General features: G+C 50.2%; 6 protein-coding genes across 6 annotated transcripts; 2 read left to right on the top strand and 4 right to left on the bottom strand.

The window, feature by feature from the left end:
• Nucleotides 1-5,443: 5,443 nt before the first annotated feature.
• Nucleotides 5,444-7,791, bottom strand: N7473_003062 (putative sister chromatid separation protein (Src1); the record flags this gene model as incomplete). Its single annotated transcript, XM_057149002.1, has 2 exons — nt 5,444-6,089; nt 6,239-7,791. The coding sequence occupies 2 exons, from the start codon at nt 7,789-7,791 to the stop codon at nt 5,444-5,446; spliced, it is 2,199 nt and encodes a 732-aa protein (XP_057012656.1).
• Nucleotides 7,792-8,679: 888 nt separating this feature from the next.
• acyA (adenylate cyclase acyA) lies at nt 8,680-15,685 on the bottom strand (the record flags this gene model as incomplete). Its single annotated transcript, XM_057149001.1, has 3 exons — nt 8,680-9,445; nt 9,518-15,374; nt 15,513-15,685. The coding sequence occupies 3 exons, from the start codon at nt 15,683-15,685 to the stop codon at nt 9,137-9,139; spliced, it is 6,339 nt and encodes a 2,112-aa protein (XP_057012655.1). The 3' UTR covers nt 8,680-9,136.
• A 1,502-nt stretch (nt 15,686-17,187) lies between these two features.
• Nucleotides 17,188-18,304, bottom strand: N7473_003060 (Short chain dehydrogenase sor7; the record flags this gene model as incomplete). The annotated part of the gene is made up of 4 exons (XM_057149000.1): nt 17,188-17,302; nt 17,365-17,516; nt 17,555-17,841; nt 17,914-18,304. The coding sequence occupies 4 exons, from the start codon at nt 18,302-18,304 to the stop codon at nt 17,188-17,190; spliced, it is 945 nt and encodes a 314-aa protein (XP_057012654.1).
• Nucleotides 18,305-19,680: 1,376 nt separating this feature from the next.
• On the top strand, nt 19,681-21,809 carry N7473_003059 (glycoside hydrolase family 16 protein). Its single transcript, XM_057148999.1, has 4 exons — nt 19,681-19,966; nt 20,035-20,595; nt 20,650-21,026; nt 21,102-21,809. The coding sequence occupies exons 1-4, from the start codon at nt 19,873-19,875 to the stop codon at nt 21,414-21,416; spliced, it is 1,347 nt and encodes a 448-aa protein (XP_057012653.1). The 5' UTR covers nt 19,681-19,872; the 3' UTR covers nt 21,417-21,809.
• A 244-nt stretch (nt 21,810-22,053) lies between these two features.
• Nucleotides 22,054-23,193, top strand: N7473_003058 (phosphoglycerate mutase family protein; the record flags this gene model as incomplete). The annotated part of the gene is made up of 4 exons (XM_057148998.1): nt 22,054-22,244; nt 22,406-22,690; nt 22,797-23,042; nt 23,118-23,193. 4 exons carry the CDS (start codon nt 22,054-22,056, stop codon nt 23,191-23,193), a joined length of 798 nt encoding a protein of 265 aa, XP_057012652.1.
• A 1,783-nt stretch (nt 23,194-24,976) lies between these two features.
• On the bottom strand, nt 24,977-26,143 carry N7473_003057 (MIP/aquaporin family protein; the record flags this gene model as incomplete). Its single annotated transcript, XM_057148997.1, has 3 exons — nt 24,977-25,141; nt 25,209-25,755; nt 25,818-26,143. The coding sequence occupies 3 exons, from the start codon at nt 26,141-26,143 to the stop codon at nt 24,977-24,979; spliced, it is 1,038 nt and encodes a 345-aa protein (XP_057012651.1).
• Nucleotides 26,144-26,685: the final 542 nt, after the last annotated feature.

Here is a 26,685-nt window from a genome sequence, read left to right as displayed (position 1 = left end):
CGCGTCCAATTAACGTGCTCTAGCGCCCAGATTAGACGCAGTGCTCGTGTACGGTCGGACAACGGAGGCTTTCGAAGGGCCTTACATCGATGATATCCACGTCTAGCTAAGGCCCTTCGTAAGGTGACAGAACTAATAGGGAGTTGTAGTTCTTCTATAACCCTAGAGTACGGCATCCGTCGTGTCTCTTTCGAAGATGAGATAAACTCGATTATCTCATCAAGCTGTTCTTCTGATAGCTTTCGACCTCGGCCAGGGGCCTTACGTGGTGTAGGCCTCTCATCAGTGCAAGCCTTTTGGACCTGACGCTGGGTAATGCCCAGTTTTGATGCAATTTGGCTATAGGTAAGCCCCTGAGCGCGCAGTGTACGCGCTGCGATGCGCTGATCACGACTAGCTTTATGGCTAGGGGTATGAGGGGCCTGGGGGGCCTGGGGGGTATGATCGGATCTTTCGTGATTAGTCTCCATGGTAGGTAGGTAGGTAGGTAGGTAGGTAGGTAGGAAGGTAGGTGGCTAGGTGGCTAGGTGGAAGGGTTTGAAACATATGGTATTGCCCTAATCCCTATTCGGAAGGCGGTTGGAGAGGGTATTAGTCATGAAGAAGGGGTGAAAGTACCACGCTAACATTATCATTGACACCGACCATCGTATTTTCTCCTTCCTGCGCTCCATTTCTTTCTCATGCACAGTAGGGACGATCGGGAGTAACCAATGATTATTGGTTGATCGTGATAGCTTCCACCGACCTGGTTCCAGGGTTACCACACTTCTATGGCGGGCCTGGATGTTTGATGTTATGTCAGTATTTCAGTACCTCTATTTTTAATTATCATCAATATTACATATTATTTTTCTATGCTTCGCTGCAATTTGATATACCCAAGTCGAATTTGAGATCCTACAGCCTCGGCCTAGCTAATTTAAATACTGATTCCTCCTAGCATGAAGTGTTTCTCACACGATCATCGTACATGCTCGCAACTTCGTACTACTAAAATACAGATCTTTCAATACCCTTCAGCGAAGTGTATTATTAGATTATGCCGATGAAATTGACACTGCCAAAGAACCTAGCTACAGTATGTACAACCCAAGTGGGTATAGCCGTCATCTAGAGGGTCTTTGTGAAGAAAATCATCTGCCCCGCGCACGGTACCGGAGAATAATACAATATGATAAGAATAAGGATACCGAGTTTGTCGCTTTGCTGGGACCATAAGTGGTTGTTATTTGGCCCCCAAATATTATGGTCGCCACTTGGAAGTTGGAACATCACAATGTCAGGCTGCAGACAACAAGAGCCGTCTCCACCAAGTAAATGTGTTCGACCCCACTGTGGCTGTCCCACTTCACAACGAGACGTGGGATAAGCCAACAAGCCAAGGGTAGTCTGCGCCTGAACGTGGCCTGAAAAGCTAGGTAAAAAAGTGGCTTGGACTAAGGATATGCTTTTTGAAAGTTAGTGGTATGGAGTAGTGACGTAGAGGCGCTAAGAAAGGTAACTAGCTGGGTGAGTCTTAACCTTGCGAGGTGTCAATGCCTCTGGCGATTACTACTTCTGGTTAGCTGGAAACTTCAGTCGCCAAATCTGACAAATGAGATTCGAACACTGAGAGGGGGGCTGGCGAGATTCGCCACAGCTGGTGGAATGCGCTGTTAGCCTGTCTTTGTTTCTGGGCTGGTGATGCACGTTAGTAAAGCAATTGGGGGAAATATTGAAATGCCGAAACCTGTGATACAGCGTCTGGTTTATGGTCCACATTATGGGGTCTCTTACAGTAGTAGCATTCCTCGCGGGTCCCTGGGACCCTTTCGATAAATAGTGTTCCTGCTATAGTCCCAGCAATTGCTTTGACACCAGAGCCGCGTGGCGGTGTTACGGTGACAAGCTTCCCTTAGGACAACCCTTTGGTCGTCGCTCGATGTGCCTTGTTGGGATCTGAGTATGACGATGTAGTGGCTGAGGCAATAGTCCCTAGCGGAAACTGTATGTATACAATTCGTCCAAAACATTAAAATAGCACGAAGGACAGAATATCTTTCTCGATGTGGTAATACTTGACATTAGTGATATTCATGATCATTTAATCATCTCCGCTTTGGCTGATAGCTAATCTGTACTCATTAATCTAATCTACTCCTGATTGAAAATGCTTGTGAAGCTTGAGAATTCGATATGACGATCGGGACATTCCTAGGGCTCTCAACGCCTTCTAGAGTCATCATTCTATATACCCACCATTCATTTACACATCACCTACTATGATCACAACCTCCATTCATTACAAGGAGTCCGAACTAATCTTGCCCACAGCCTAATGCCAACCTTACAAAATAGGCAGCTCCCAAACGCACCGCCGCAACGTAACAGCCTGCACTTGTGGAGCCACCGCTATGGACTGTGAATGGTCTCGGTGAAGGATTCCGTCGTTTTTCTCTCAATCTCATCTTAAATCACATACAAATCGGGTCTTAGTCTACAGGTGGATATCCCCTAACCCCTCCACTTGACTCGCTCACCGCATTAGTACGGCTTATTTTGGTGACTAGCATGACACGCAAGAAAGATCCCACAATATACCCTGTACCATAACCCTGGACTCGATCGAGACCGCAAAAAGTAGTCACGTTCATATAGACCTGGCAAGAGAAACCAACGAGGATCGTTCGGTTAACAGAACCCGAGTCAAGGCACAAAACCCGAAGTGCTGTTCGGTTCGTCGCATGCTGGGCTGGCATTTTCGTCTCGATCACGGGAGAAATACTCCTTCCCCGCGATGATTTGCTTGCATATTGCCGAGCAGATCCTCCCTCAAAATTTTACTCTGTTTGCTCCTTGCACCCCGATCCTTGGCTCACCTGGGACAGCTCCAGGACGCTTTTCTCTTCTAAGTCAATGCAACCCGACCCATAAACCGGGTTGCGAGGGGACGCTAGATACGGATCGGCCCCGTGGCGTTGGTTATATTGTACTTGCAACCTCGGAGCGCAATTAATTGAGACAGGGCCAAGCATTCTGCCCCTCTTCGATTAGTTAGACGATCAGTTTTAAGGCTACAACCTTGCTTCCCATGCTAGGGCTTATCTGGCAGAGCACTTATTCTTTCTTGGGACAGGCGTAGCGCCCAATATCGATAGCTTGACTAGATCGGGTTGTCCCCCTATTTGGTCCACCCTAAGCAGGGTGGATTATTGTGTTAATAAAACAATCCTAACAGCATCCTTTTGCCATGCTGATCATAGGTATCAAGCCTCATGATGAACAAGGGAAACTCCCTCGAGATAACTCTTTAAGCTTACCTATACTACTACAGCACACAGATTGACTTTCTCACCCCGCCAAAGCGTAACCACGTACTCGGACCCGTTCTCGTCTGTAGAAACAACCGAGGCCAAGCCCGTTCCCCAGTTTCCTATACTTGCATGCTGCAGACAGGAAGCAAGCGAGCCACACCACAATCACAAAGGAGCGGGGCATATTTCGTATCGCGTACCACAACGCCTCTTTTCACTCATACCCACACACTCCCACCGAGGCTCGCTGTTGATAGGACACGCCTCGCCGACGATATGTGCTCTTTTTAGAGGCTCAATAAGCCGTCAAATTGAAATGCCACCAGCTATAGGGAACAGAACTAACTGAGTCGTAGTCATACACCGAGCCCTTCTTTCGAAGAAGAAAAGTAGGCGCTAACCTTATTTTACCAAGCCAACGAGCGACTAGTAAGAAATTGATCACTGGTTGGATCGGTCCATCATTGGTCCGATTGGATGTGTCTGTCTGCGTTGTCGACAGATTGGGTTCTAGTATCGCGTGTCTGCACTGCCCTGCCCTGTCTATGTACAGCCGGGCATACGCAATATAGGCTGAAGGATAAGGCTTCGATCTCCCACAGCAAATACCGATCGTGTCAATGCATATCGAATCCTTCACGGATCGTCTACATGCCTAAACACAGCACCAGCACCAGGTTCAGCCCCAGTCGGAGTGGAGGGATGACTTTCGAGACATGCAAATGGCGCAATGAAATGAAGTATCAAACGCCTGCGCCAGGCAGAGCCCAAATGCCACTGGAAAGTCGGATGCACTTTAGATTTCCAGATTAGATCGGCAGGCCATCATCGGGGGTTGCGTCTCTCAAGCAACCCAAGGCATTTATCTGATGTCCACATTTCAATCCATTTTACCAACAAATCCCCGAAATATTATTATTACATACTATAAAACAAGGATTGAAGAAACCTGCAAAATCTTTCTAGAAAGACGATCACCAATCGATTGATCCAATCAGGAAACTATGGCTTCACACTCTTAAACTACCACTACAGTATACCTAACTTGCAACCACCTAACTCCCCACATCAAAGCCCATACATGACTTAGTAATCAATGCACATACCCTCCAATGGAACCGGAGGCCGGCCCCCCCGTAAAAGCGGGTATACCGAGACTGATTCCCGGACATGTAGGGACAGGGATACGTAGGGCTTGTCAACCCAGATGAGAATTGCGTGCATATCCTGCAGAAATCATCTCCCTTGTTGCGCGTGTAATGCGGATGAACAACGGACTAGATTTCCGACACAAAGCAAGAATGGAGTGGGGATGGGGATGAGATTAGGTAGCTAGCTATTTTGTAAGAAACTCGGACAGACAGACGACTGACTCCCTCCAGTGTTACGATCACCCGAGATTTTCTCCGAAATTAATAACGTCAAAGCACCCAAGAAAATGAAAGATCTTCGAAGCTAAGGCGAGACCCGCGAATATTCAGGGCTAGGCATACAGCACAACCTTACTTTTCTTGTTTTTAGTGTAACACGCGTGGAGACAAAAGAACTCCAGCCACAATGATTAAGACCATCGGTCGATGATCGCCATGGCTGTGCTACCTGTTTACTACTGTTATGAAGCAGAAAACAGGGCTCTCCGGGGACCAGATATCTTGGCAAAACCTAGATTCGGGGATATACCGAGCCCAGCCACAATTATTGAGATCTGCAGCGGAGGATCACTATGGGAGCTGTACTTCGTACTGTACTCGAAAAGGTTCGTGAAAGATGTGCATTCTAGCCGATAGAGCAACATTGGTACCTATCACAAGAAAGAAGGAGTACTAGGTAATGATTGGGAGGGAATGAATGGAGACAAAAGATTATAGAAAGCTCGAGAGGGTGGTGGGTATTGAACTGTAGCATAACAAAGAACTAGAATAGACACAGAGAAGGGTCGAAAAATATATACGTGAAGTAAGAAAGTTGAAAAGAAGCCGATGAAAATAATGAATGCCCAGCGTCATTAGACAAGAGAAGAAAGCCATGTCTCATAATTCAGACGGCATTTAAGTCTTGGGATATCAAATCAACAAACAAGCCCCAAACCGCAAGGCTGCCCGATGTCAAATCCCGTTGTGTAAAAGATCGGGGACCTGACTGCCATCTTAATAGATCGGTCGGCCTTCATCCCAGCGACGGGACTGTCTGGGGCTCGTAGCAGGGTCATCCTTGCTCTCTGTAGCCATGTGATGATGATCCACATCCCCGTTGCTTGAGGGCGACGACAGGGAACACCATGCACTGTCACGGCGGGCACTGCTGTCAAGCTCGCTGCCAACCCCGCCGGGAGTATTGACACTGCCGATGCCGCCAATCCACTCCCAGCAGCGGGCGACGTCACCGCTGCGTGACTCGCGAACAGCGGCACGCACATTAGCGTTGCCTTCGACGACGCGCCGGACACGCTGCCACAGCTCCTCGCGTCGCTTTCCGTGCAACTCAGAGCGCAGGACGTCATCGCGAAGTTGGCCAATTGAAATGTAAGGCTCTATGGCACCGCCACGGGCATGCAGCGCTGCCTGCGTCGCAAGACGGTCAAGCGTGGTAGCGACCAATTCGGGCACACGGGCGATATCAGAACGACGGGCGCGAACCCGAGCGCGGGCGTAAGCCAGAGCACATGCTGCCAGGATTAGAAGTGAAAGAGGGAGTCGATACGCGAGGAGAGCCAGTCGGATGTAACGGCGGGCGGCGCATCTGAGTGGGAGTCGGGCAGTTGAGGTTGAGCTGAGGACGAGGACGGCGGAAGGTCTGTTATGGCAAGGGCGCCGCTGTTAGTTCCGGTACACAATGTCAGAACCAAGACCTTTTAAGAAAAATGGCCGCGAGATATAAGAAATCCGGAACGGTAGTAGCTAAGGAAAGAATGAAGACATCCTTGGGGAGTGGGTTACACTTACTGCTTGGAGTTGCTGACAACTTCGTCCTTCTCAATGATCTCGCCAAGAGCACCCTTCCAGAGGTCATCAAACTCGGTCTCAGTGAGACCCTTGCGCCGCTTCTTCATCACTTCTTCCTTCAGTTGCGTCTCCGGAATCTCGGGAGAAGCAGGTTTGCCATCCTCATTCAATTCACCACATTCATACTTTGCCCTCCGCTCGCGAAGCTCCTCAACAGCCTTGTCTGCGACAGCTTTGACACGACGTGCCTTCTCACTGTCCGGTTCACAGGTTGGCGGCAGAGGAACAAGACCACCGAGAGAAAGAGGATGAGGCTTAAGGATAAAGTCATGCTCACAGCGAGCTTCAAAGTCGGGATAGCAGAACGCATGGGGCGGGCAGGGCTCGCAACGAGGCTCCAGAACATTAGCCCATTCCGGCACATTAGTTTCTGTCAGGGACCAAGTAGGCTTCCCAAGACCGCAGTAACCGATCTCAATCTTCTCCTTACGCCACCAGGCGCCGAAGCTGCCAAGCACCGAGAGAATAACAAACCAGGACGCCATAATAGTTATGGAGCTCTGCTTCTTCGGCCGCTTTCGAACATGTGTCAATGGTGCATACTGTTCAGTCTCTAGAGCAAGTTGTTCCTCCGGGGTAAACTCCTCTCCGGCAATAACATCGCTCTCCGAATCTTCTTCCGACTCATCGTCTTCAGATTCCTCCTCAGGTTCCTCCTTGGTAGGTCGAAGGCGAGATGCAAAGTCGAATGACTCTCTTGAGGGAGCGTGATAACCATCTTCTTGCTTGACACCGGTAGGTGTGGCTGACTTGCGGGACCGTAAGCTACTCCTAATAACAGGGCTCTCCGTAGATAACCGTCCGCCACTCTTCCGCTTTCCATCATGGGAAGCTCGACGACTGCTCATAACCTCCGAAGGACTGCCACTTTGGAAGGGGTTCTCATCCGTAAAGACGCTATCCTCCCTAGGCTCAGTCTTGACAGATGGTGTGTAATCATCCACCTCGGTTGAAGGCAGAACTGAGCTCCGTCGAAGCTTGCGCGCAGTAGACTTGCGAGGCGAAGCGCCGACCGCAGGAACGGGAGTCGCCAGTGCGTCGTCACCAGTTTCCGTGTCAGAAGCACGGGGGTGCTTGCCTACCGATCGTGCAGCGGTCTTGCGCTTTGTAGTCGCAGGTGTAGCTGGTGCATATCCTCCATCTGTTTCCACGGTCGATCCGCGAACGCTTCGTCGTGAGCCACCTCGTCTTGTCCCTGTCGTTGATGGAGTTGGTGGTGGGTGCATCGAATCGCGCTCGTCTTCATCACCAGTGACAGAGTTCTCTCGGCTCATATCTGTGATACCCGCACTTGTTCTCCTAACTCTCTCACGGTCGCGCAGAATTTTCCTCGCCTGGGGAAGCACCTCGTCTTCCAAAATGCGGATCAACTGCGCCTTTTTCGCAGAGGCTGGATAGGGTACATCGTGACTGACGAGGATCGAGCGTAGGCGAGGCACAGTGAGCAAGTTCAGATCGAAGTCTGCTTGCAGGTAATCAAGTTCGTCCGCCATGGTGGGTTGTGTTTTGTGGGGTGATACGTCGCGGCGACGGGAAGTGTCTAGTTTGTCAAGTTGGCAACAAGTCGCCAATGCACGTAATTTTTGACCGATGTGGTCACCACGGCTGACCGACAAGAATGCAAGGACGGTGACACGGTGCGACGGGGTCCAGTCAAGATTTCAAGACGCGGAAAAGGAAATCCACCGATCGCACCTTTTCTTGAAACCTGGCCTGGGGTTGTGAGCAGAGGAAAAATGAAGTGGATGTTTGTCCACCTGTCCATTAAACCCGAGACGGTTGGTCGGGTTCGTAGCCAGGGCAACAAGCGGGGCGGGTTAGAACGATGTAAGAGCCCTAACTAACTCTCGTAGCGTTTGAATAGGATCCGATGACATCAATGTTGATGAAGAGACGATAAGGGTGAGATGGACACGATACTTCAGTAATAGAGAGATGAGGAGAGGAAGGAAGAAAGAAAATTAATCCGGAGAGACAGTCGCATGATGACGCAGGAAACAAACAAAGCTGACACGTGATTTCTTTCGCCACCCGACGCCTTCCGTTCTCAGTGGGCATAGTAATGGTGGTCAAAGCCAAGGATACCTATGGTTAAGAGGAAATAGGTATAGCCCTATAGACTCCAGGCGGGCAGCTACCTTAGCTTTGTCAACCTGAGCATTATCTCTCACTCTTTCTTCAAGCACATATCTGACGCTCTGGCTCTGAGAGTTTGTCTCTAGTTCAATGTATCAAACACCACAATTATATAACGAGTCCAGCTCGACCACTCCCACTTCGGGCAGGACATTTCATACCAGCCACACGAGATATGGTACACTCGTTATCGTAGCTTAAGCAAGTCGATACTACGATACACCCAATACTAGTAAAAAAGATAGTGAAAAGAACCAAAAAAAGATTGTATGTATATTCAAGCCCCTCTCCAACCATCCATCCTACATACCAATCAAGAGATCAGAATCGGGAACCAGAGGTAACCAAAATACAATCCAAAATCCGAAGTAATTATCAGCAGAAGCCAAAAGCCAAAATCCACCATAGCACCATGCCCCCGAATGCCGCCTAAGAAAAGGAGAAAACGCAATAAAGAAAGAAAAAAGAAAAACACAATCTGAAAACCCGAAAATCTGAAAGACACCCCACCATGTGAGACGCCACCCACAAGACATGAGAAGATTTCGAGTCCAAAAAAGAAAGCAAAAGTGAGAAGAGAAGTGCAAAAGGCGTGATTAAAGTGATCAAATAGGGATCACCGCGTAGATAGATATTTGAGTAGATGAAGATGAAGATGAAGATGTAGAGGTAGAGAAGATAAGTGCACCAGGCCAGATCAGATCATTGGTTATTGCGGGATTCAAAGGACCGCGGATTATCCAAGTGGAGGAAGGAGGATGAAGCGGAGGTAGTGTTGCTGTCTGCACTGAGGTTTGAGTGCAGACTGATACCGCTGTAATGGGGGGCGGGTGGACCACCGGGGATGCCAGCAGCCCCGACAGCCATTTGCTCTTTGAGGGCGCGGTACTCTGCGAGTTGGGTTGCTAGTTGTTGGAAGATTTCGCCGATGGGAGCGGCGTGGTCTTCGAGTCGATCACCCGGCTTGAAGGGGCGCATCATGTTGCGGACTGTGAGAGTGTTGATGGTAGCCTGTAAAATGAGTTAATTTAATCCGGGAACAGAGAAGGGTAGATTAGATAGATAGAGGGAGACGAGACTTACCTCGATACGAGTGACTTGCTGGTCGATCAAGCTTAGCACAGTGGAATCATTTAGTTCGCCGCCATGATTCTTGACCATATTAAACAAAGCGACATTCGGCTCTCTAAGCCCTGCTCCAGTGGGATCCTCTAGAGCGCCGCAAATCCGCTCTAGACGGAGAGTGACTTCCCACAGACGCCAGATATCATCAGTGTTCAAGTTAAGCTTGGATGTCTTTTCCATAGTCGCGGGCTGGCCTTCTTTCTCCAGTTGAGCCTCTTCAAGGGTTGTCAAGCGACCCGCGAGCGAATGAGGATAGACAAGGTATAATGGTTCTGGGTTCTCCAGTCCCTTCAGCTTCCGCTCGCCCTGGTCTTTGATCACGAAGCCTTGGCTGTTCAACTGGTTGAGCTCGCGACGGATGTTGTGCCCAAGGCTATCGACTCGTGGATGGCTGTCAGTCGAACTAGTCGAAGCGGAGCGTTCGGCATCAGCGAAGATCTCCAGGTTACGCTGGATATCGCTCATAAAGTCCGACGACACGAAAATCTGTCCTCCGTCGGCAACGGCGGAGATTCGAGAGGCCCGATTGACCATAGGACCAAAGTAATCCATACGGTTGGTAACCGGGTCCTTTTCACAGACAGGCTCGCCCCAATGGCCACCCATACGTACAGACAGACCGCGAGAGATGATATTCCCTTCCATGTCGGAAGTGACTTCACACTGCGGCTGATCCAAGATCTCCGTAGGCCATTCAGCTTCCAAAAGACTGTTCTGGCAATTGAAGCACCACAGCAAGGCAGAAGTAGTGGTTGAAAAGGCCACCATGAAAGCGTCACCTTCAGTCTTGACCTCGTAACCACCAATGATGCCGAGTTGTCGCCGAAGAATGTCGTTGTGAATGGAGATGGCCGAGCGCATAGCATCGGGGCAAGACTCCCACAAACCAGTCGACTTCTTAATATCAGTGAAGATGATAGCCAGTTCACCAATCGGAGCGTCAACATAATCAAAGCGCGCGAGACGAGTATCGGCTGGCATATCACGAGCCCTGCGACGAATCTTGGTCGAGGGAACAATGCCATCATCAGCGAAAGCAGAGCGTTCCAAGTTCATGCTAGGACGCGACCACTTCTTCTGCCGGCGCTGGAGCTCGCTGACACCCAGAATCATCACCATCAACTTGTTCGTTGCCCCAAAGGCAATAGCCAGATCACGAAGCTTTTGAGCTGCAAGCATGAGGTTCGGATACACATCCCTAGCAACGTCGACCACCAACTGGGGAGTAATATAATCCCACAGCTCCTTTGAGCCTAAGATGATCATTTCATCTTGCTCAGTCAAGGTGGTATGCAATGTGGCGGGAGCAGCGATGACAGCAGGCATCATGGGGAAATGGCCAAAGCATCTCGAAACCGTGAGCACGTCATTCAACTTGCCATTGCGAGACACAAATCCTCCGGCAGCACGGATGCGTGCCCGTTCGCTGGATTCCGCGGGATCGTGAACACGAGTTAATTGGCGCGATGAACCATCTTGCCTGACCAAAATCGCTTGTGCATCGCCGACATTGGCCGCATACAGATCCATATTATTCAGGTACAGCACAGTGGCGACTCCACCAGCCTGGATATCGTCCTGGCAGAGCTGTTTCGAGGCAAGTGATCGGCGGTTATACTGTCTGAGCTCACGGTCATCAATGGACCGGTAAGCATGCCCAGCCATGTTCTTGTTCAGAGCTAAGAATGCACGCCGCAGAGCATCAAGTGGGGTTTCTCCCCGGTCTTGCTGGAGCTTCTTCAGCTCACGCGAGAAGGTCGGCGTGAAGTGCTCGTGAAGATACTTTGCAACCCGGGAGCCACCACTGGACATAGTTGAGCCGTCAAACATACCAACCAATGTCTCAACGTTGTCAGGCTTCAAGCGAGGAACAATCATATCAATGATAGACAGATGCTCAGTCCGGCCAAGCGAGTCTGCCATACCGTAGGCAAGTGAGCCAGCCAGAGAGGCAGATGTCCTCACACGACGGTCCTCGTTCTCGTCAGGAATAGTCGGAATGGTCAAGGTGACATCCATCAGACCCAAAACTCGGAGATGGGTCAGAGACGTGAAGTCAGTCAGATCGGCACCACTTCCAGTCGACTGGCCAACAGTGCCAATATTGGGTTTGATCTCAAGACGCTTATTGCCGGAGAAGTTGAGATACCTCAAGCTTCGATTCCAGTTCCAGTTCCAATCATAGGGCCAATTAGAGACGTTGTATTTCAACGCGTTACTTCCCGCATCGAGAACGGAAAGCTTGCTAACCTTGCAAAGCTCCGCAGGCAGGACCTGGAATCGATTGCCATTGATATGAAGAATCTTGAGATTGCTGCCTTCTTCCAAGTCATCGGATGGAAGCGAGGTGAGCTCATTACCGGATAGGTAGAGCTCGGAAATCAAAGGCCATCGCTTGAGAACCCCCTGTGGTAGCTCAGTCAACTCGTTATAGGACAAATTGACAATGCGAAGCTCAGGGAGACGAGCAAGCTCGCGGAAAATGTCGTCATCCAACTGGTTATCAGCAAGATACAAGTTGCGGAGAGACCCAGCAAAAGTGAGAGCCGCTGCATGCTGCGAGAAATTCGAATCCTTGCGAGATCCGCAGCTCGCATCGGTGGCGGTCCGAGATGCCGTGGAAACCTTCCTTGGACCTGTCTGTCCAATAGAAGATGTAGTCGACGGGTGTCGGTATGAGCCACTCGGGGATGAACCTGACCCCAAGCCGCCAGAAGTTTGACTGGCCCGACGGAAGTTGGGTTCGTCCAGGGGACCCAGTTCCTCGTATGTGGGGGTTCCCGTTAGTGCCGGGGTGGACACAGGAGTGCTGGTCGGCTCGCCAGGAACAAGTGGCTGAGGGGCACCATGTTTGGGGAAGGTAGTCAGAAGGTTCGTGGAAACATTGAGAGTCTCCAACTTGGCGCAGTGCCAAATCTCATCTGGCAAGAACTTGAGGTTACATTCTCGCGCGTTGAGTTCCTTGAGCTCTGTCATGCAACCGATACTGGCAGGTAAGGAACCCAGTGGATTCTTGATAATACTGAAATGCTCCAGGCGTCGCAGCTTGCCAATTTGTGCCGAGATTGATGAAAGATGGTTCTTATCGAGGATAAGCTTGGAGACATTCGGCAAGTTCTCAAACATGGCATCACGGAATTGGGACAGCTTGGCGGATGCCAGGTTAAGAGAGCTCAAAGTCGGCATAGGAGCGTCAATATCAAACTGGGTCAGCGGGCAGTGGTCCATGTGCAAACTGCGCAGCTTGGGAAACGCTCCACGGAACCGAGAAATGAGATTGTGGCCGAAGAATACTTGCTCTAAGCGAGGAAGCCGGGACAAGTTGTCAATGTTGGTGATTGCATTGAAGCGACCATCAATTTCCTTCAGGTTCACCAGCTCTCGGAAAGACTCATCAAGAGATCCGCTGATGTTGTTGTTGGTCATCCAAAGGCGTTCAAGCGTAACCAGCTGACCGATGTTGGAAATTTCCTCAATGCTGTTGAAGCTGATGTCGACGTCAACCAAGCTTCGCAGCTTGCAAAGAAACTCCGGAAACACCTTGAAGCCGTTCGAAGACATGTTCAGGCTCCGGAGATACTGGAAGTTTCCAAAGTAGCTGGGCAGCTTGGTCAACTGGTTATTCGCCATCTTGATGCTGACGAGACCAACCAGTCGGTCAAGTTGCGCATGTTCCAGCTCTTCCAGGAAATTGTTGGAGATGTCCAAGTACGTCAAGCGACTGGCCAAGCTGAAACTCGACGGAAGAAGTTTAGCCTCATTGCCAATGAATTTGATTTCACGCAGGTTGATGCAGCTCTGGATGAAATCCTTGGGCACATCCAGAGACAAATTCCTGGACAAGTTCAACGAGATGATCTCGGAGGACTTCTTGTACAGGGTAATAGGAATAGTGACCAAGCTTCGGCCCTGAAGATCCACGTGGCTGAACTTTGACAACTTGCTAAAGCCAGGATCACCCTCGAGACTGGTATAACCGCTGAGCTTTGTCGGCAAGAAGATGAAGCGGCAGAGATAGCTGTGGTCCTCACGACCAATGTCTTCTATACGGTCCTTCTCAGTATAGCCAACTTGTTCCAAAAGTTGTTTCTGCATGAGGATTGGCCGTTCATTATGATCGAGCTGTCGGGATAGGTCATTTTTCCGGAGCACAATCTCATAGTTATTGAGATGATCCTGCAAGAAAGACTTGCGCCCAAGCATATACAGGATCTCGGCAACGGTTGCATTTACACCCGCGGACAGCGTGGCAAAGGTCGAGTCAATACGGAAGACGCGGATAAAATAGGCAGCGCTGGTAGGTTGTGGTGCAGCCTCCACGACGAGATCCTTTTCCTTCTTGACGGCCCAACTTTCCGGAGCCGACCAGGTATCAAGAATTCCTGCCTGTTCAGACTTGGTCGGGTCCTCCCGTGGTGTGGTTGTGCCATCGGCAACACGTTTCATCTGACTGGGAGAAGCTGCGCGAACGATATCGTCCAAATCCTTTAAATTGGTATCCAGCTTGAAGACATGCGAGCCTTCTTCATCTTGAGCTGCATGCTCTCTGGAAGCATGAGGATCCCCACCAATGGGGAATCGCCCTTTGAGCTTCCGCTTTGTGGTCTCCTTCTTTCGGTCCGAGTCTCCTGAATCAAGGCGAGTGGAACTTCCTTCGAGACTTGGCTGCCGGCGCAGAGTATGGTCATGCTTGGATTTCTCATGTGGTTTGTGCGAGCCCGGCAACAAGTGTCGGACTCGAGTGAGGAGACCTCGTTTATCGTGTGGAGCCCCTGGGGAACTCTGACCATGATCACGGTAAATAGCACTTTGCACACTGGGAGTCGGGCTGGTTGGCCGCCCACCTAGGGTGGTCTGTGAGCTCATGGCACTAGATGAATTGAGGTAATGGTCATTAAATGGCTTCAGTCCGACAGAGAAGTCATCCCGTCCACCGGAGGGACGAGACTGGTATCCAGCCAGATCGCCGGCAAGAGTTGGTTTCTCCTCTTTGCTGCGCGAATGACGGTGTCCATTAGCCGCTCTTCGATGAGTATCTCTGGCCGTACCACGGGGAAGACCCCCGGCGGAGGCGAGACGTTGGCCATCAGGCCCAATTGGCACTTGTCGCACGGGAGCTTCGCCATATTGTGATATGTCGTGAACGTTTTGATACAACCACGGTGTAATCTCACTAGACGGGGCGGGGGTTCCCGCTCCCCCTCGAGCTCGTAACGGCCGCTGTGATGCCTCTGAGCCATCCGAGTTGGCTCTCTCCCGAGACTTGATTTTATCAATTGGGCCTCCTCGCCGACCGGATAAGCTATGTTGACCATCCTCGTCAGGCTCATCTGGCACAGGCCATTCATCACTAGCCGAAGCCTTGGATTTCTTCTTCCATAGCTTCGTGCTGGACTTTGACCCTGTACTACTCGTCATACTAGTAGTAGACGGCCTGCGGTGGTCCCCATTCCAATCCATATCGGCGGGTTCACTAGCGAAAGTCCGCCCGGTAGTCGGGCGAAACGTCGCCGACGCCGGCGAAGCTTCATATTCGGAGGCGGAGTTGAAAAAGGTTCCCGGGCCTTCGGAGTTGGCAGTCGTCACCCACGGAGCAACCGAGTCGAGTTCTTCGGAACGGGTGCGAGGAGGATTGATGGGAGGAGGATGTGGAGTCGAAGAAACGGATCGGGCGGGATCATCACCAGCTCCAAGGACTGCCAGAGCCTTGCGATGGTTGCTGAAACCAGAGCCCTTCCGTTCCTCGGTGGGGGAAATGTCTGGGGAGCTCCACGTCCATCCCCAGTCCATTCCCTGACCTTTGGACGGCCCAGATCTGAAATCATATTTAACTCAGCAGCTGTATTTGTTATCGTGTCCACCGCAGCGCACGGTGCACAGAAGAAAAAAGCATGTAATTCTCGGTGAAGAGCTGGGGGATGGAAGGAGAGAGAAAGAGAGGCGGGGGCCTTACTTGTCCATATTTAGACTTCCAGGAAATTGTTCAGCATTGCGACCGTTAGATGGTGGTTTATTCTGATCCGGGCGCAATGTGTCGTTATTCCGGACAGTGTCTTGGGACTTCCAGCTGCTGGTCGAGCTCTCTGAACCCTGTCGGTCGGGTTGCTCGTGCTCCCGCACGGGCATGACTGGTCCTTGAGTTGGCCGAATCTCTCCGTCGGGAGCTTAATCAAGTCACCGCCAGCTGCGTTTCCAGGTATCTTGCAATCTCAGTGCAGACCACCATTAATAGGCGTGGTACTTGTATCGGAAGCGTCGGGGCAAGAAAGGGGAGTAGGGGAGCTGGCGACGTGCGGTGACGGGTTTGCGGTCGCGGATGCTTGCGCCACGGGGCGGAGCTTGAAGCCGGGTATATAGAGGGAATTCCGTCGGGCTTGGAGCTATCGTAAGCGCTAGAAAAATTCGATCGGAAAGCGTCAAGAGGATCGGATTCGTGATATGTGCGATCTCATCGACGGGCGGGGGCGTTGGGATGTGGATGTTGGGAGGAGGGCGCGTCTGAAAAGCTGAGACGACGATGCGGGCGTAGGCTTATAGGTATTGGGCGTCGTGACAGTGAGGGCATGCCCCTAGAACATTATCTGATAGGAGAGCGATTGCGGGTTAGGAGGAATAAAGCGGATGTGTAGGCGAAGGAATCGTAGTGGGCGTCATACGAAGCGGGTACCAGGTCGAGGAGAGGAGAGGAGGGGGCCGAGTTGGGGTCCAGAGTAGGTCGTGAGTCGTGATAATAAAGCGGCGCAAGAAGAATGAGTTCTCTCGCGAAAGACTCGACCTCGAATCGTTGCGATGGAGGAGGACGCGGTGGTGGAAAAAGACGGGATTAGGGGAGAAGACGATGAGACGGAGAGCTGAAGAGGGTTGGAGGGTTGAAAGAGAAGAGGGTTTGAGGCTCTTTGCGCTAGAGAGCTTCAGTGAAAAACGTGATTGGCCTGTAGCAAGTCCCGTCTCACAGTGAGACCGTCATTCATCGATGCAATCTGCAGCCAGCAGGGAGATCGATTTCGAGCATCTATTATTTTACGATTCGTCGACCGAGACGACTAGGACATGGGGGGGTTTTGGTTTCTGGGGGATGTGGTCCGTGATGCTGTCCGTGCTTGACGGGAGTTCGGTGGAGCTCGGGAAGCCCTTTTTTCTTGTGCTGGCGACGCTTGGCTAGTTGGGCTGGTGGGCTACCCGTGGAAGGACAGCGTCATCGCTGTGCTATAGCTAAGCTAGTTACTGCTCTAACAAATTGTGAATGATCTATCAAATAATATACTTTTGTACTACAAGTTTACATCTCGCATATTGCTTGTAGCTAAATGTCCCATTACATCGGGTCCATCTCCTCCTCCAAACTGGAGCTTCCCGTACATGATAGTTCAGCCACCGTCGATGTATCCACCTGGTCGAGGTCCTGTTGGACACTAGCATCAAAGCGCATGATTGTTTCATTGTAAGAAAGCTGCTGTCTTTCCAAGGTTCAAAGGAAATGAAATGGGAAATGTAACCTTCGTATCAAAGAAGAAAGCTGCAGATAACCGGCCCAATCAAAGCAACCTCCACCAAAAGATTGTATGGTAGGTATTCCACGGAATCACCCTGGAATAACGATTGGATCTTCAGACTCATTGCCTCTTACTTCAAAGACCATAGATCTTCAATTCGGGATTGTACTTTCCAACGTCTGCCACAATCTCGGCCCAGAGCTTCTCGATAAACTTCGTGCCTGCTGGTTGAGCAAGGAACGCCGCACTACTATCTCCAGTTAGCAGATGGTCATTTGTCTGGGTCTACTCGACCAAGTCAATGAAACTCACTCATGAATCTCTCCAGACTGGAGGTATCTTCCATGGCTCTCTTTGCCTACCACCACAGCAGCACGAACCACAACTCGGCCTCCCTCAACCAGTGGCCGCGCCTGGAGCTTGAAGAAGACAGACATGAAGGGTTTGATCCAAAGTGGCAGGTTCTGATTGATATCCGTTGCGACAATACCGGGGCACACACAGTTGATAATGACCTCGGAGGGGGAACAACGCCTGCGAGGCGTTGGACAATGGCATTGATAATGAGCTTGCCGTCCTGATATCGCTTGCCAGAAACATATTTCTTGGCATTATCAAAATGGCCGATGATCGAATCCTCTGCGGCGATGGGATTGGACAACAGAGTGTGACGAGTGTGGCTGTAGGAGCTCAAGAATGTGGCTCGTGAAGGCTTTCCACGCTTGAACGCGGTCACGCTCAACAAGGGGAGCAAGCTGAGGACAATGAGGAAATGCGTGTAGCAAAGTACTTGAATAGGGTATCAGCCAGTGTCTTCTCCAAATGTTCATAACGGGTCAGTGGTAATCAGGGTATGGGTACCTTGCATGAGTCGCTCATGTCCACTCTTGCTCACTTCATAGTTGAAGATGTTCGTGCCACCGTTGCAGAGGAGAATATCAAGCTCCGGAACCTCTGTGTAGACCTTTCTCAGAAAATCCAATCCAGACTCGTAGCCGTCCAGATCGAGGTAGAAATACTCAACTTTCGCGTCAGGATTGGTGACTTGGACCTCAGGATCAGCCCGAAGGTGTGCAAGTGCCGCGTCACCTTTGGCCTGAGAGCGAACGGTGATGATTACACGGGATGCCTTCAAGGTCAGGGACTGGCGTGCGAACTCGAGACCGAGGCCTGAGTTACCCCCAGTGATCAGGACTGTCTTGCCCGCCAGGCTGGTGCCCGGAGGGATGGGCATAAAGTGAGGCTTGGGCATCGAAGCGGGTGAAGCGTCAGTGAGGGTTGCACCGAGACGACAGGGAAGGTGTAGCAGTGACTTCGCGGAGCGAATCACTGGTCTAGTCAAGGTGGAGGGAATAGAGTAACCGGAAGCTTTTGGTTCGTGAGAGTGTCATTATTTGTTTGGTAGGGAAATGTGAAGTGTGACGCGTTGGTCTCTCACGAAGTTTGATAGACATCTCAACCGGGGAGTGGTATAAGCCTCAACCTTCAAGCCAGGGTGTGCGAACAAATAGATGACAGTAGTTTTCTAGACAACGAAAGGAAACAAGATTGTTCATTCCACATTACTGAATTCTCATCTTGCTTCAAAGCTTCATAAATCTATCAACTCCGGTCCTTCGGCGGACAGGCTGCATGGTCCGTCAGCATTGAAGGGCGAGTGTCACCAAGATCACCAAGAGCGTCATTGGCCATAGTGAGCTAAGTTAAAGGACAACCAGAATTGGTTACCGATGATGATTGCTATGTGAAGAAGCTCATTTATAGATTAGACCTCACGTCGTATCCGGGAACTGAAGACTAGCCATGTGGTATCCCGATCGATCTCCAGTGCATCGCGATAGGGTCGGCGTTGCCATCGCGACGGGACACTGACTCGAATGGAGCCTAACTTGACTGTAATGCGGGAGATGAAATCTCCTGGACCATGAGATCTTTTACCCTAGGAAAATATTTGCTCTGTTATCTAATTTCCCTGGCCAAGGTCTTGTACTTCTTGGTATAGGAAGTATACGGTGAGAGGCCAAGGTCGGACGACGCGTCCTTGCATTTCAACAACTTCCTGATTCGATGTGCTCTGGTTATAGCTATTGTTTATAATTAGTTTAGGCTTTAGGCACCAGAGACGCAGCTACCGAAGGTTTCTCGGCAACACAATTTTCATGTTTTGCCCAGATCTTTTGTCGCAGGTTGGGCTGGTGAGTGGTCGATGACGATGGATGCGGGAGGAAATCGAGAGGCTGGGAAGAGACCCACACCTGATCCCTGCCCCCTATTTTTTGTATCAGGGTTCGATCAGTTGTCTTGCTTGATAGTTGAATATTGAGTATATCAATGGTCATATATATGTAGATTTCATTGTAAACAGACATTAAATTTAAGGACAGATCGGAAGGCTTTAGTTGGGATCGGAAGAATGTGACCGTAGTTTTGTGAATAATCTCTTCGATCTGTAAAAACATCCACAGCCGCATAACGTGGCAGAGGTCAGACTCGGGGCTGATTGGACAAATGACAGCTCGACGGGACCCACGGATCCGCGCCCGATGAAAGTGATTGTCACTGGGCAGTAACGACCAAAATGTAGGTGGCTGGCAGTTGCCATATGATGCAGACTCAAACAGCCAAGATCGTGGTTGCTCTAAGTAATTTCCACTTGGTGTTGTTGACATTTCTCTTTTGACTAGTATTTCTTCCCTTTGCATCTTCCCTCCCATTCCATCATCCCATCTCCCTTCGCGTGCATTTCATACGTGAACACCAACTTATTTACATATACGCTACTCCATCTCACATTTGACCTCTGCAAAAAAACCACCCACCATGAAGTTGGCTCTGGGTACGGCCTTGGGCCTGCTCTGCTCGTCTGTGCTGGTCACAGCCCAAACTTACACCGACTGCAACCCTCTTAAGAAGAGTGAGTCGACAAGATTCTAAACGCAACGGTTTCGCCAAAATGAGCTCCAAGCTAACTCTCTCCCACAGCTTGCCCTGCAGACACTGCCCTCGGAAAAGCCGATCAGACATTCGACTTTACCTCCGGTTCATCCTCCCAATTCGCTGTCTCGGGGGCCGTCACCTACGATAGCACCAACGGAGCCGCCTTTACAATCTCTAAGAAAGGCGATGGACCGTTGATTCAATCGGGCTGGTACATTATGTTCGGCAAGGTTGAATTCACCATCAAGGCTGCCTCTGGAACTGGTATTGTCAGCAGTGCCGTGCTACAGTCGGACGACTTGGACGAGATCGACTGGGAATGGCTGGGTGGCAACAATGCTCAGGTTCAGACCAACTATTTCGGCAAAGGAGACACCAGCAGCTACAACCGTGGCGCTTATCATGCCAACGCTGGGAATCACGATGGGTTCCACACTTACTCGGTCGACTGGACAAGCTCTCAGATTGTGTGGGCTATCGACGGCGAGACGGTCCGCGTTCTAACCCCTGCCACTGCCGACACCAACCAGTATCCCCAGACTCCAATGATGATCAAGGTCGGTGTGTGGGCCGGTGGTGACTCGGACAATGCCCAGGGAACGATTGGTGAGTTATCTCGATGCGGAGGGTGAACAAAACGTCCTGACGTTTCTTCTTTAGATTGGGCTGGCGGCTTGACCGACTACAGCAAGGGTCCTTTTACGATGTACCTCAAGTCGATGAAAGTGACCGATTACTCGACCGGAAACTCCTACAGCTATGGCGATCAGTCGGGCTCATGGGAGTCAATCGTCTCCAATGGAGGCAAGGTCAATGGCAACAGTGCGGACGAGCCGACCTCCACCCAGTCGGCACCGCTCATCACCGCAACGGTAGACAGTGTCCCTGTTCCATGGAGTGGAACCCATCGTGAAACCTCGAGTTTCGTCACCCCTAATGTCTGGCCCTGGGTTGCTACAGGCTCGCCGACGTCCACTGGCCTTCCCAGTGGCTGGGAGTCTAGCTCGGGGCAGATCCAGGCTCCTGGCGGGGGTTCAGTGAGTGAGCACTGCCTTGAACCTACCAGCACCTCCTTTGTACCAATCACTAAGACCGATCCTCTTCTTTCACAGTCTACCTCCCAATTTACCTCACTACCCTTGGTTTCCTCGTCGGTTGCCTTTTCCCCCTCTGGGCCTAAGTCGTCTTCCAGACTTGTTACTCGGCCTGCAACGACCTCAACGAGTACCACCAAGAACCGGCACCAACACACTGAATATCTGCAAACCGACGACCCAACCACGACCGAGGTGCCATCGGTCAAGGCTACTTCTTCGCCTACTAGTGCCCCTTTGGTTGGCGGAGGAATCAGCCGGTACCGGGTTCCGACTGCACTGAGCATGAGCCTCGTCTGTGTGCTGCTCGGTGGCGTCTTTGCTTTCCTCTGAAAAGAGAGTCTTTTTTTTTTTTTTTTTTCATGGCATTGTCGAACTGTATGATTATTGATGATGGGATGAACTCGACACGGCGTTAACGACATACATTTTACCCGACCTCCAGCGAACCATTTCGCTGCATGCACAATGATTTTTTTTTGGGCTCATCATGATAGAGGGATGCTGCATATTGGCGCTTGTGACCCCTTGAGCTGTTTTGCTTCCTTGTTTATGATTATTGTTCTGATGTTTACATACCGAAACGGTGATGAATGTTCCTCCCCAGTGGTGCGATTAGCTTTACCCACTCTTATGTATTAACCCTTTCTTGGCGGTGTTGATAGATTTTTATGAATCACACAGGCCTGATACAGAGATGTAAATCTCGGTTCAGTCTTTTTACACACAATTTTTCTTTGGAGGCAAAGTAGACTGTGTTGACCTGTTGTCTGATTGACCCGTTGCTCTGTGGTTAGGAACCATGTTCCGAGTCCACCGAAGACTGACCTCAACATTAGACACAGGAAACCAATCCCAACCGCCACCGGGCATTCACTTGATCGACGGCAATTTAATTGAACATTAATTTTTCATACAACCTAGCAAATAAATGTCTGAACCCCCGAACGCACCCTGTCCATTCGCTACTATGAGCACACCTACCACTTCCGCCCGTATCTTCCTCGTCCGCCACGGCGAGACAGACTGGATCACTGGCGGGAAATTCGCTAGTCGGACTGATGTACCACTTTCGAAAATGGGTGAGAGAGATGTCGAGTTGATTCGGCAGCGGCTTGTTGCTGAGAATGAGATGATTGATCCGACGGGGATTGCGAAGATGTCAGTATCTGCATTACGCTGGATCCCCTCCGACCCTGAAAAGAAGTCACACCAGAACACCTTGCATACTTTGGAAAGAAGCCACTCCAAGCCCACTTGATAAAAACAGAAAAAAGGAATAACCAGCGGATGAGATGAATATTCTGATCCATGGTGTACAGATACTGCTCCCCCCGAATCAACGCCCGCCGCACAGCCGAAATCCTCCAACTAGGAATCCATAACCACCTACACTTCCTGGACCGCGAGACAGGGAAAAAATGGAAGACACCGTCGGAGATCCAGGGTGAGACGGTAGATTCATACATCCATTTGACCAAGTGGTTGGAAGAATGGGATTATGGCGATTATGAGGGGATGACACTGCATGGGATTCAGGAAGCCAGGGTGAAGGAGTATGGGGATCCGACGTGGGATATTTGGAGGGAGGGGTGTCCTGGTGGAGAGTACGTCTATGACAAACCCTTTTTCCCTTTTGTCTGGAGTATGAGATTGGGTTTGGAGTATAAGACTGGGGTTGGGGTGTATGGAAGGAGGCTAAATCTCATCTAGATCCCCACAACAAGTCAGCGATCGCCTCGACGAACTCATTGCCGAAATCAAAAACGTTATTGAGGGAAACTCGGCTAGTTGGCCCGGTGGCCAGATTGTTTCTCATCGGAGTAAGCATGCGCAGGATATTGTGTGTGTGGCTCATGGGCATATTTTGGCTGCGATGGCGATTCGGTGGGTTGGGTTGCCGTTGGATACGGGGATGATGAGGCTGATTTTTGAGCCGGGGGGTGTGGCTGTTTTGGGGTATGTATTGAAAGCCTTTCTATTCTTGATCAGAGACGGGTTAACTAACCGAGCAACTCTTGTTCGTTGTGTTAGGTTCGAGCATGATAATATCAATCAGCCGGCTATCGTTGTGGGTAGGAAGCCTGGTCCTTCGGATCGGATGTTGTGATCGGACTGGGGAGGTGTTTGGGAGGTTCAATATGGAATGGAATAAATGTCTATTCACGTCCACTTGAATTATTGATAGACGAATGTTTAACAGTGGGGTCAACATCGGGGACAACCATGGTCAACATAACCCATCGGCATTAAACTGGAATGAACTACGTCTCGATTCTGATGAAAGCACACCAGGACAATTGACTTTATTGAAGACCCGACTCGAAGAATCCTTTGTGTGTCAGTGCTACCTAGAGATAACTCATAAAGATGTTCTCACTCAAGATGAGATATTTGAGACTATCTGGAACGCAAACAAAGTCAAGGTCTTCACGATGGGGGAACATGATATGGCCTCTCTGTGCGATTCCAACTGATCACACGCCAAATATCATACTTTTCAAAAAATTACAGAGTCTTCCTTGCCATAAATTGAACTCTCAACTTCTAGTTCCCTAATACCTAACCAAGTTGCTTCATCGCCAACCCGCGACACTGAAGTACGCCGGCTGTCCCAACTTGATGCCGCACATAATAAACAGGACTCTATGTAGACTCCTCTCACACCTTCAAAAAAGCCCCCATACGGATTGAAATAATACTATAGAATCTCATGTTCAAGTAAAATAGTACAATAAAAAATATCTAAAAAAAAGTTGTCCGGAGGAGGTGACTTTCACCTCCTCGCATCCCGCCCACCCGCTCTCCCCCGCCTAGGGGTATGCCCGGCCGTCCGTGGAGCTCGAAGCGTCACACTGGCCAAGTACTTTTTTCTTCTTTTGTTGTTTGCCCACTCCTCCAGGGTACACCTGTGGTTCACCATGAGTGGTAACCAACTAGGCTATCGGAGGGGGAGGGAGAGTGATTGCTTGACCTGGAAGGAGGTGATAAGCCTTGTTTACGATTTTTTGACTTTTATTCGCGTGCTGTGTCATTGTCACCGTGGGAGAGTATTTGGACTGTGTCATCTTCGTCTATATCTCCCGTCTACTGTAACCGTAACGACATGCCATTCTCTACTCGAGTACCCCCAAAGCTCCAACCCTGTCATAATATAAGATCTATTATAAACTACTCTACTGTCCTCAGCAAACATCACGCACGTCATGTGCTCATCAAAGTCCTGCAGCACGCAGCACAGTACGCAGGACACAGGATACAGGATACAGAATGCCATGCTTCTACATGCACTCGACCTACTAGAGGCTCTGCAGCCCGAATAACAAGTCAGCTCAACAAAATGCAAGCGAAGCAGTTTTGGCAGGATTAGGCGCGGCACAATATAGACATGGAGTATTTTGAAGCATTGGCCGGGGGAAACTCTACGAGCGTTTCTTTTCTTCTTCTCTTTTCCGTCTGCCTCGGAAATTAGAGGGACAGGGACGTACACGCACATGACTGGCAGACGCAGTGGGTTTAATGCGGATGGTGGTTCCGGGCTGAATTCTTGTGGTCCCTGACACGATGTCATCGAGGTAACCATGTTCGTTTCTTTTTGACTTTTACTGGACTAAAAGTGCCAAGTGCCACTGTGGATGTGGACGAGTGTTGGTAGAGTTTTCGAGAATTAAAATGTTATATCGTACAATAATTCCTGGAATTGTTGTGGGATTCCTACTGAGTTTTATGTATGACCTGAGCCTGAGCCTGAATCTGACCTGAACCTGGTATATGATTATATGATTTGATAGGAGAAACAGATTTTAGATTCTGTACTATCAAACTACATGACCGTGAACTTTTTCATTTCAATTCTCATAGATCGTAAGCTCGTTACAAAGTCAAAGCCAGAGTCAGACAGGACTGGAGAGGGCTACTTGTTGTCTGCGACTAGGGTGCAACAGCCGCTTAATACCCAACCAGGGCGTGTTGACAGGACTGTCTAGTCCAGTATACAAGAAGACATCGTAGATCCACCCGCCGAATGCGCAGCCTAGGAATGGGGCGACCATGGGGACCTATGAAGCACTCAGCGTAAGAAAGAGTTCCAAGAAGACTCAAGAAATAGGTGGAAGGTGAACATACCCAGAAGTAATAATTCCCCGCAGCCCACACCTCATGCCCATACCCCAACATATAAGACGCAAGTCTCGGACCAAAATCCCTAGCCAAATTAATCGCATACCCAGTCTCCCAACCAAAACAAGCACCAATCCCAAAAATCACAAAAAACAGCGCCAATGGCGCTAACTTGCCCGCACCTAAATTCCCATCATCCTTCAACGCAAAGATCATAAACATCAGAACCGCACTAGCCAAGAACTCTGAGAAAAACTGGCCCGTCTTGGTCATGAATTCGGCCGGGTAGGTACAAAATATTCCCGCCGTTGCGGTGGTCGAATAACCCGGTACCGTGCGGATGTGCGCGCCTCCTTCGTAGATATCGATGGCGGATTTGTAGTTTCCGTAGACGATGGCGGAGCCGCACATTGCGCCGAGGAGTTGGGCGAGTAGGTAGATGGGGAATTTGCGCCAAGGGAAGCCGCGGTAGATACAGTTTGATAAGGTTACGGCTGGGTTGATGTGGGCTCCTGAGGAGCCGCTGACGTATACGCCTAGCATAACGCCTAATCTAAGAAGGAATCGATATTAGATTGTAGTTTAGGAGCTTGGAAAGATATGAGCGGGACTCACCCCCAACCCCACGAGATGGACTGATAGTCCCCTTTCTGACCATGACTGAGGAGCACTTGGGCGACGACCCCGTCGCCGAAGAGTATCAAGATCATTGTGCCGAAGAACTCGGAGAAGGCGTCTCGTCCGTATGCGCGAATCTTGTACCAGAGTAATGATGGTTCGCCGGGTACGCTTTCCAGTCCTGAGGATACATCGTGGATAGACGCATCGTGCTTACTTCCCAGATACAGAGAGGTACATCCGCTATCATGACTACCCGGTGATCCTATCTCTTTGTGGGTAGTCGACATTGACTCGAAGGTAGTCGCGGCCGCGGAACCCATCCAGATATTCACTTCGATGACAATGGGGTTATAAAATCAACAGTTTGTCCCGAAAGGTGGTAGGTATCGAAGTAGATGATTTGGAACGAAAGGAAAGGAGCGATGACTCTTTCTAACAGCGTGGTTATCCTGTGATATATCACCGACCACCAGTCCTGGCCGTGTAACACCTTCCACTTCAAACTTTACCGGCCGGCTCTTCGCAAATCGGCTCTATTGGAAGATGCAGGGTCCTCGGAGGAAGCGTGTTTCTCCCTTTTTCTTTTTTCCCAAGCCCGCGTGAGCGTACAGGGAAGACCGGGGTGATAAACCGGTTCAGGGTACAGAGCCGTTCAGACTGGGACAAGGACAAGGACAATGGCGAGGCACAGACACAGACACATAGACAGACTCGGGGGTGCCGTTGGCAGGGGTAGGCGAGGCTTTGATATGTGATTACAATTCCATTCTCCGAATTTCCACAGATGGGGAAATTTGCTGCTTTTTCTCTTTCTCCCTCTACCTTCTTTGCTGCCCAAAAGAGCGGGCAGAATTGAACATGT

Source organism: Penicillium subrubescens (genome assembly GCF_028828155.1).
Source record: "Penicillium subrubescens strain IBT 31985 chromosome Unknown utg000002l_segment0_segment0, whole genome shotgun sequence".
Classification (NCBI taxonomy): Eukaryota; Fungi; Ascomycota; class Eurotiomycetes; order Eurotiales; family Aspergillaceae; genus Penicillium; species Penicillium subrubescens.
This window is presented reverse-complemented; position numbering and strand designations above follow the sequence as displayed.

Excerpts from the sequence above, each read along its gene's own strand:
- N7473_003059 (XM_057148999.1), top strand. The coding sequence starts at position 19,873 with ATGAAGTTGGCTCTGGGTACGGCCTTGGGCCTGCTCTGCTCGTCTGTG. Across the intron at positions 20,596-20,649 it reads CAATGCCCAGGGAACGATTG|ATTGGGCTGGCGGCTTGACC; the intron begins GTGAGTTATCTC and ends TTTCTTCTTTAG. Across the intron at positions 21,027-21,101 it reads AGGCTCCTGGCGGGGGTTCA|TCTACCTCCCAATTTACCTC; the intron begins GTGAGTGAGCAC and ends CTTCTTTCACAG.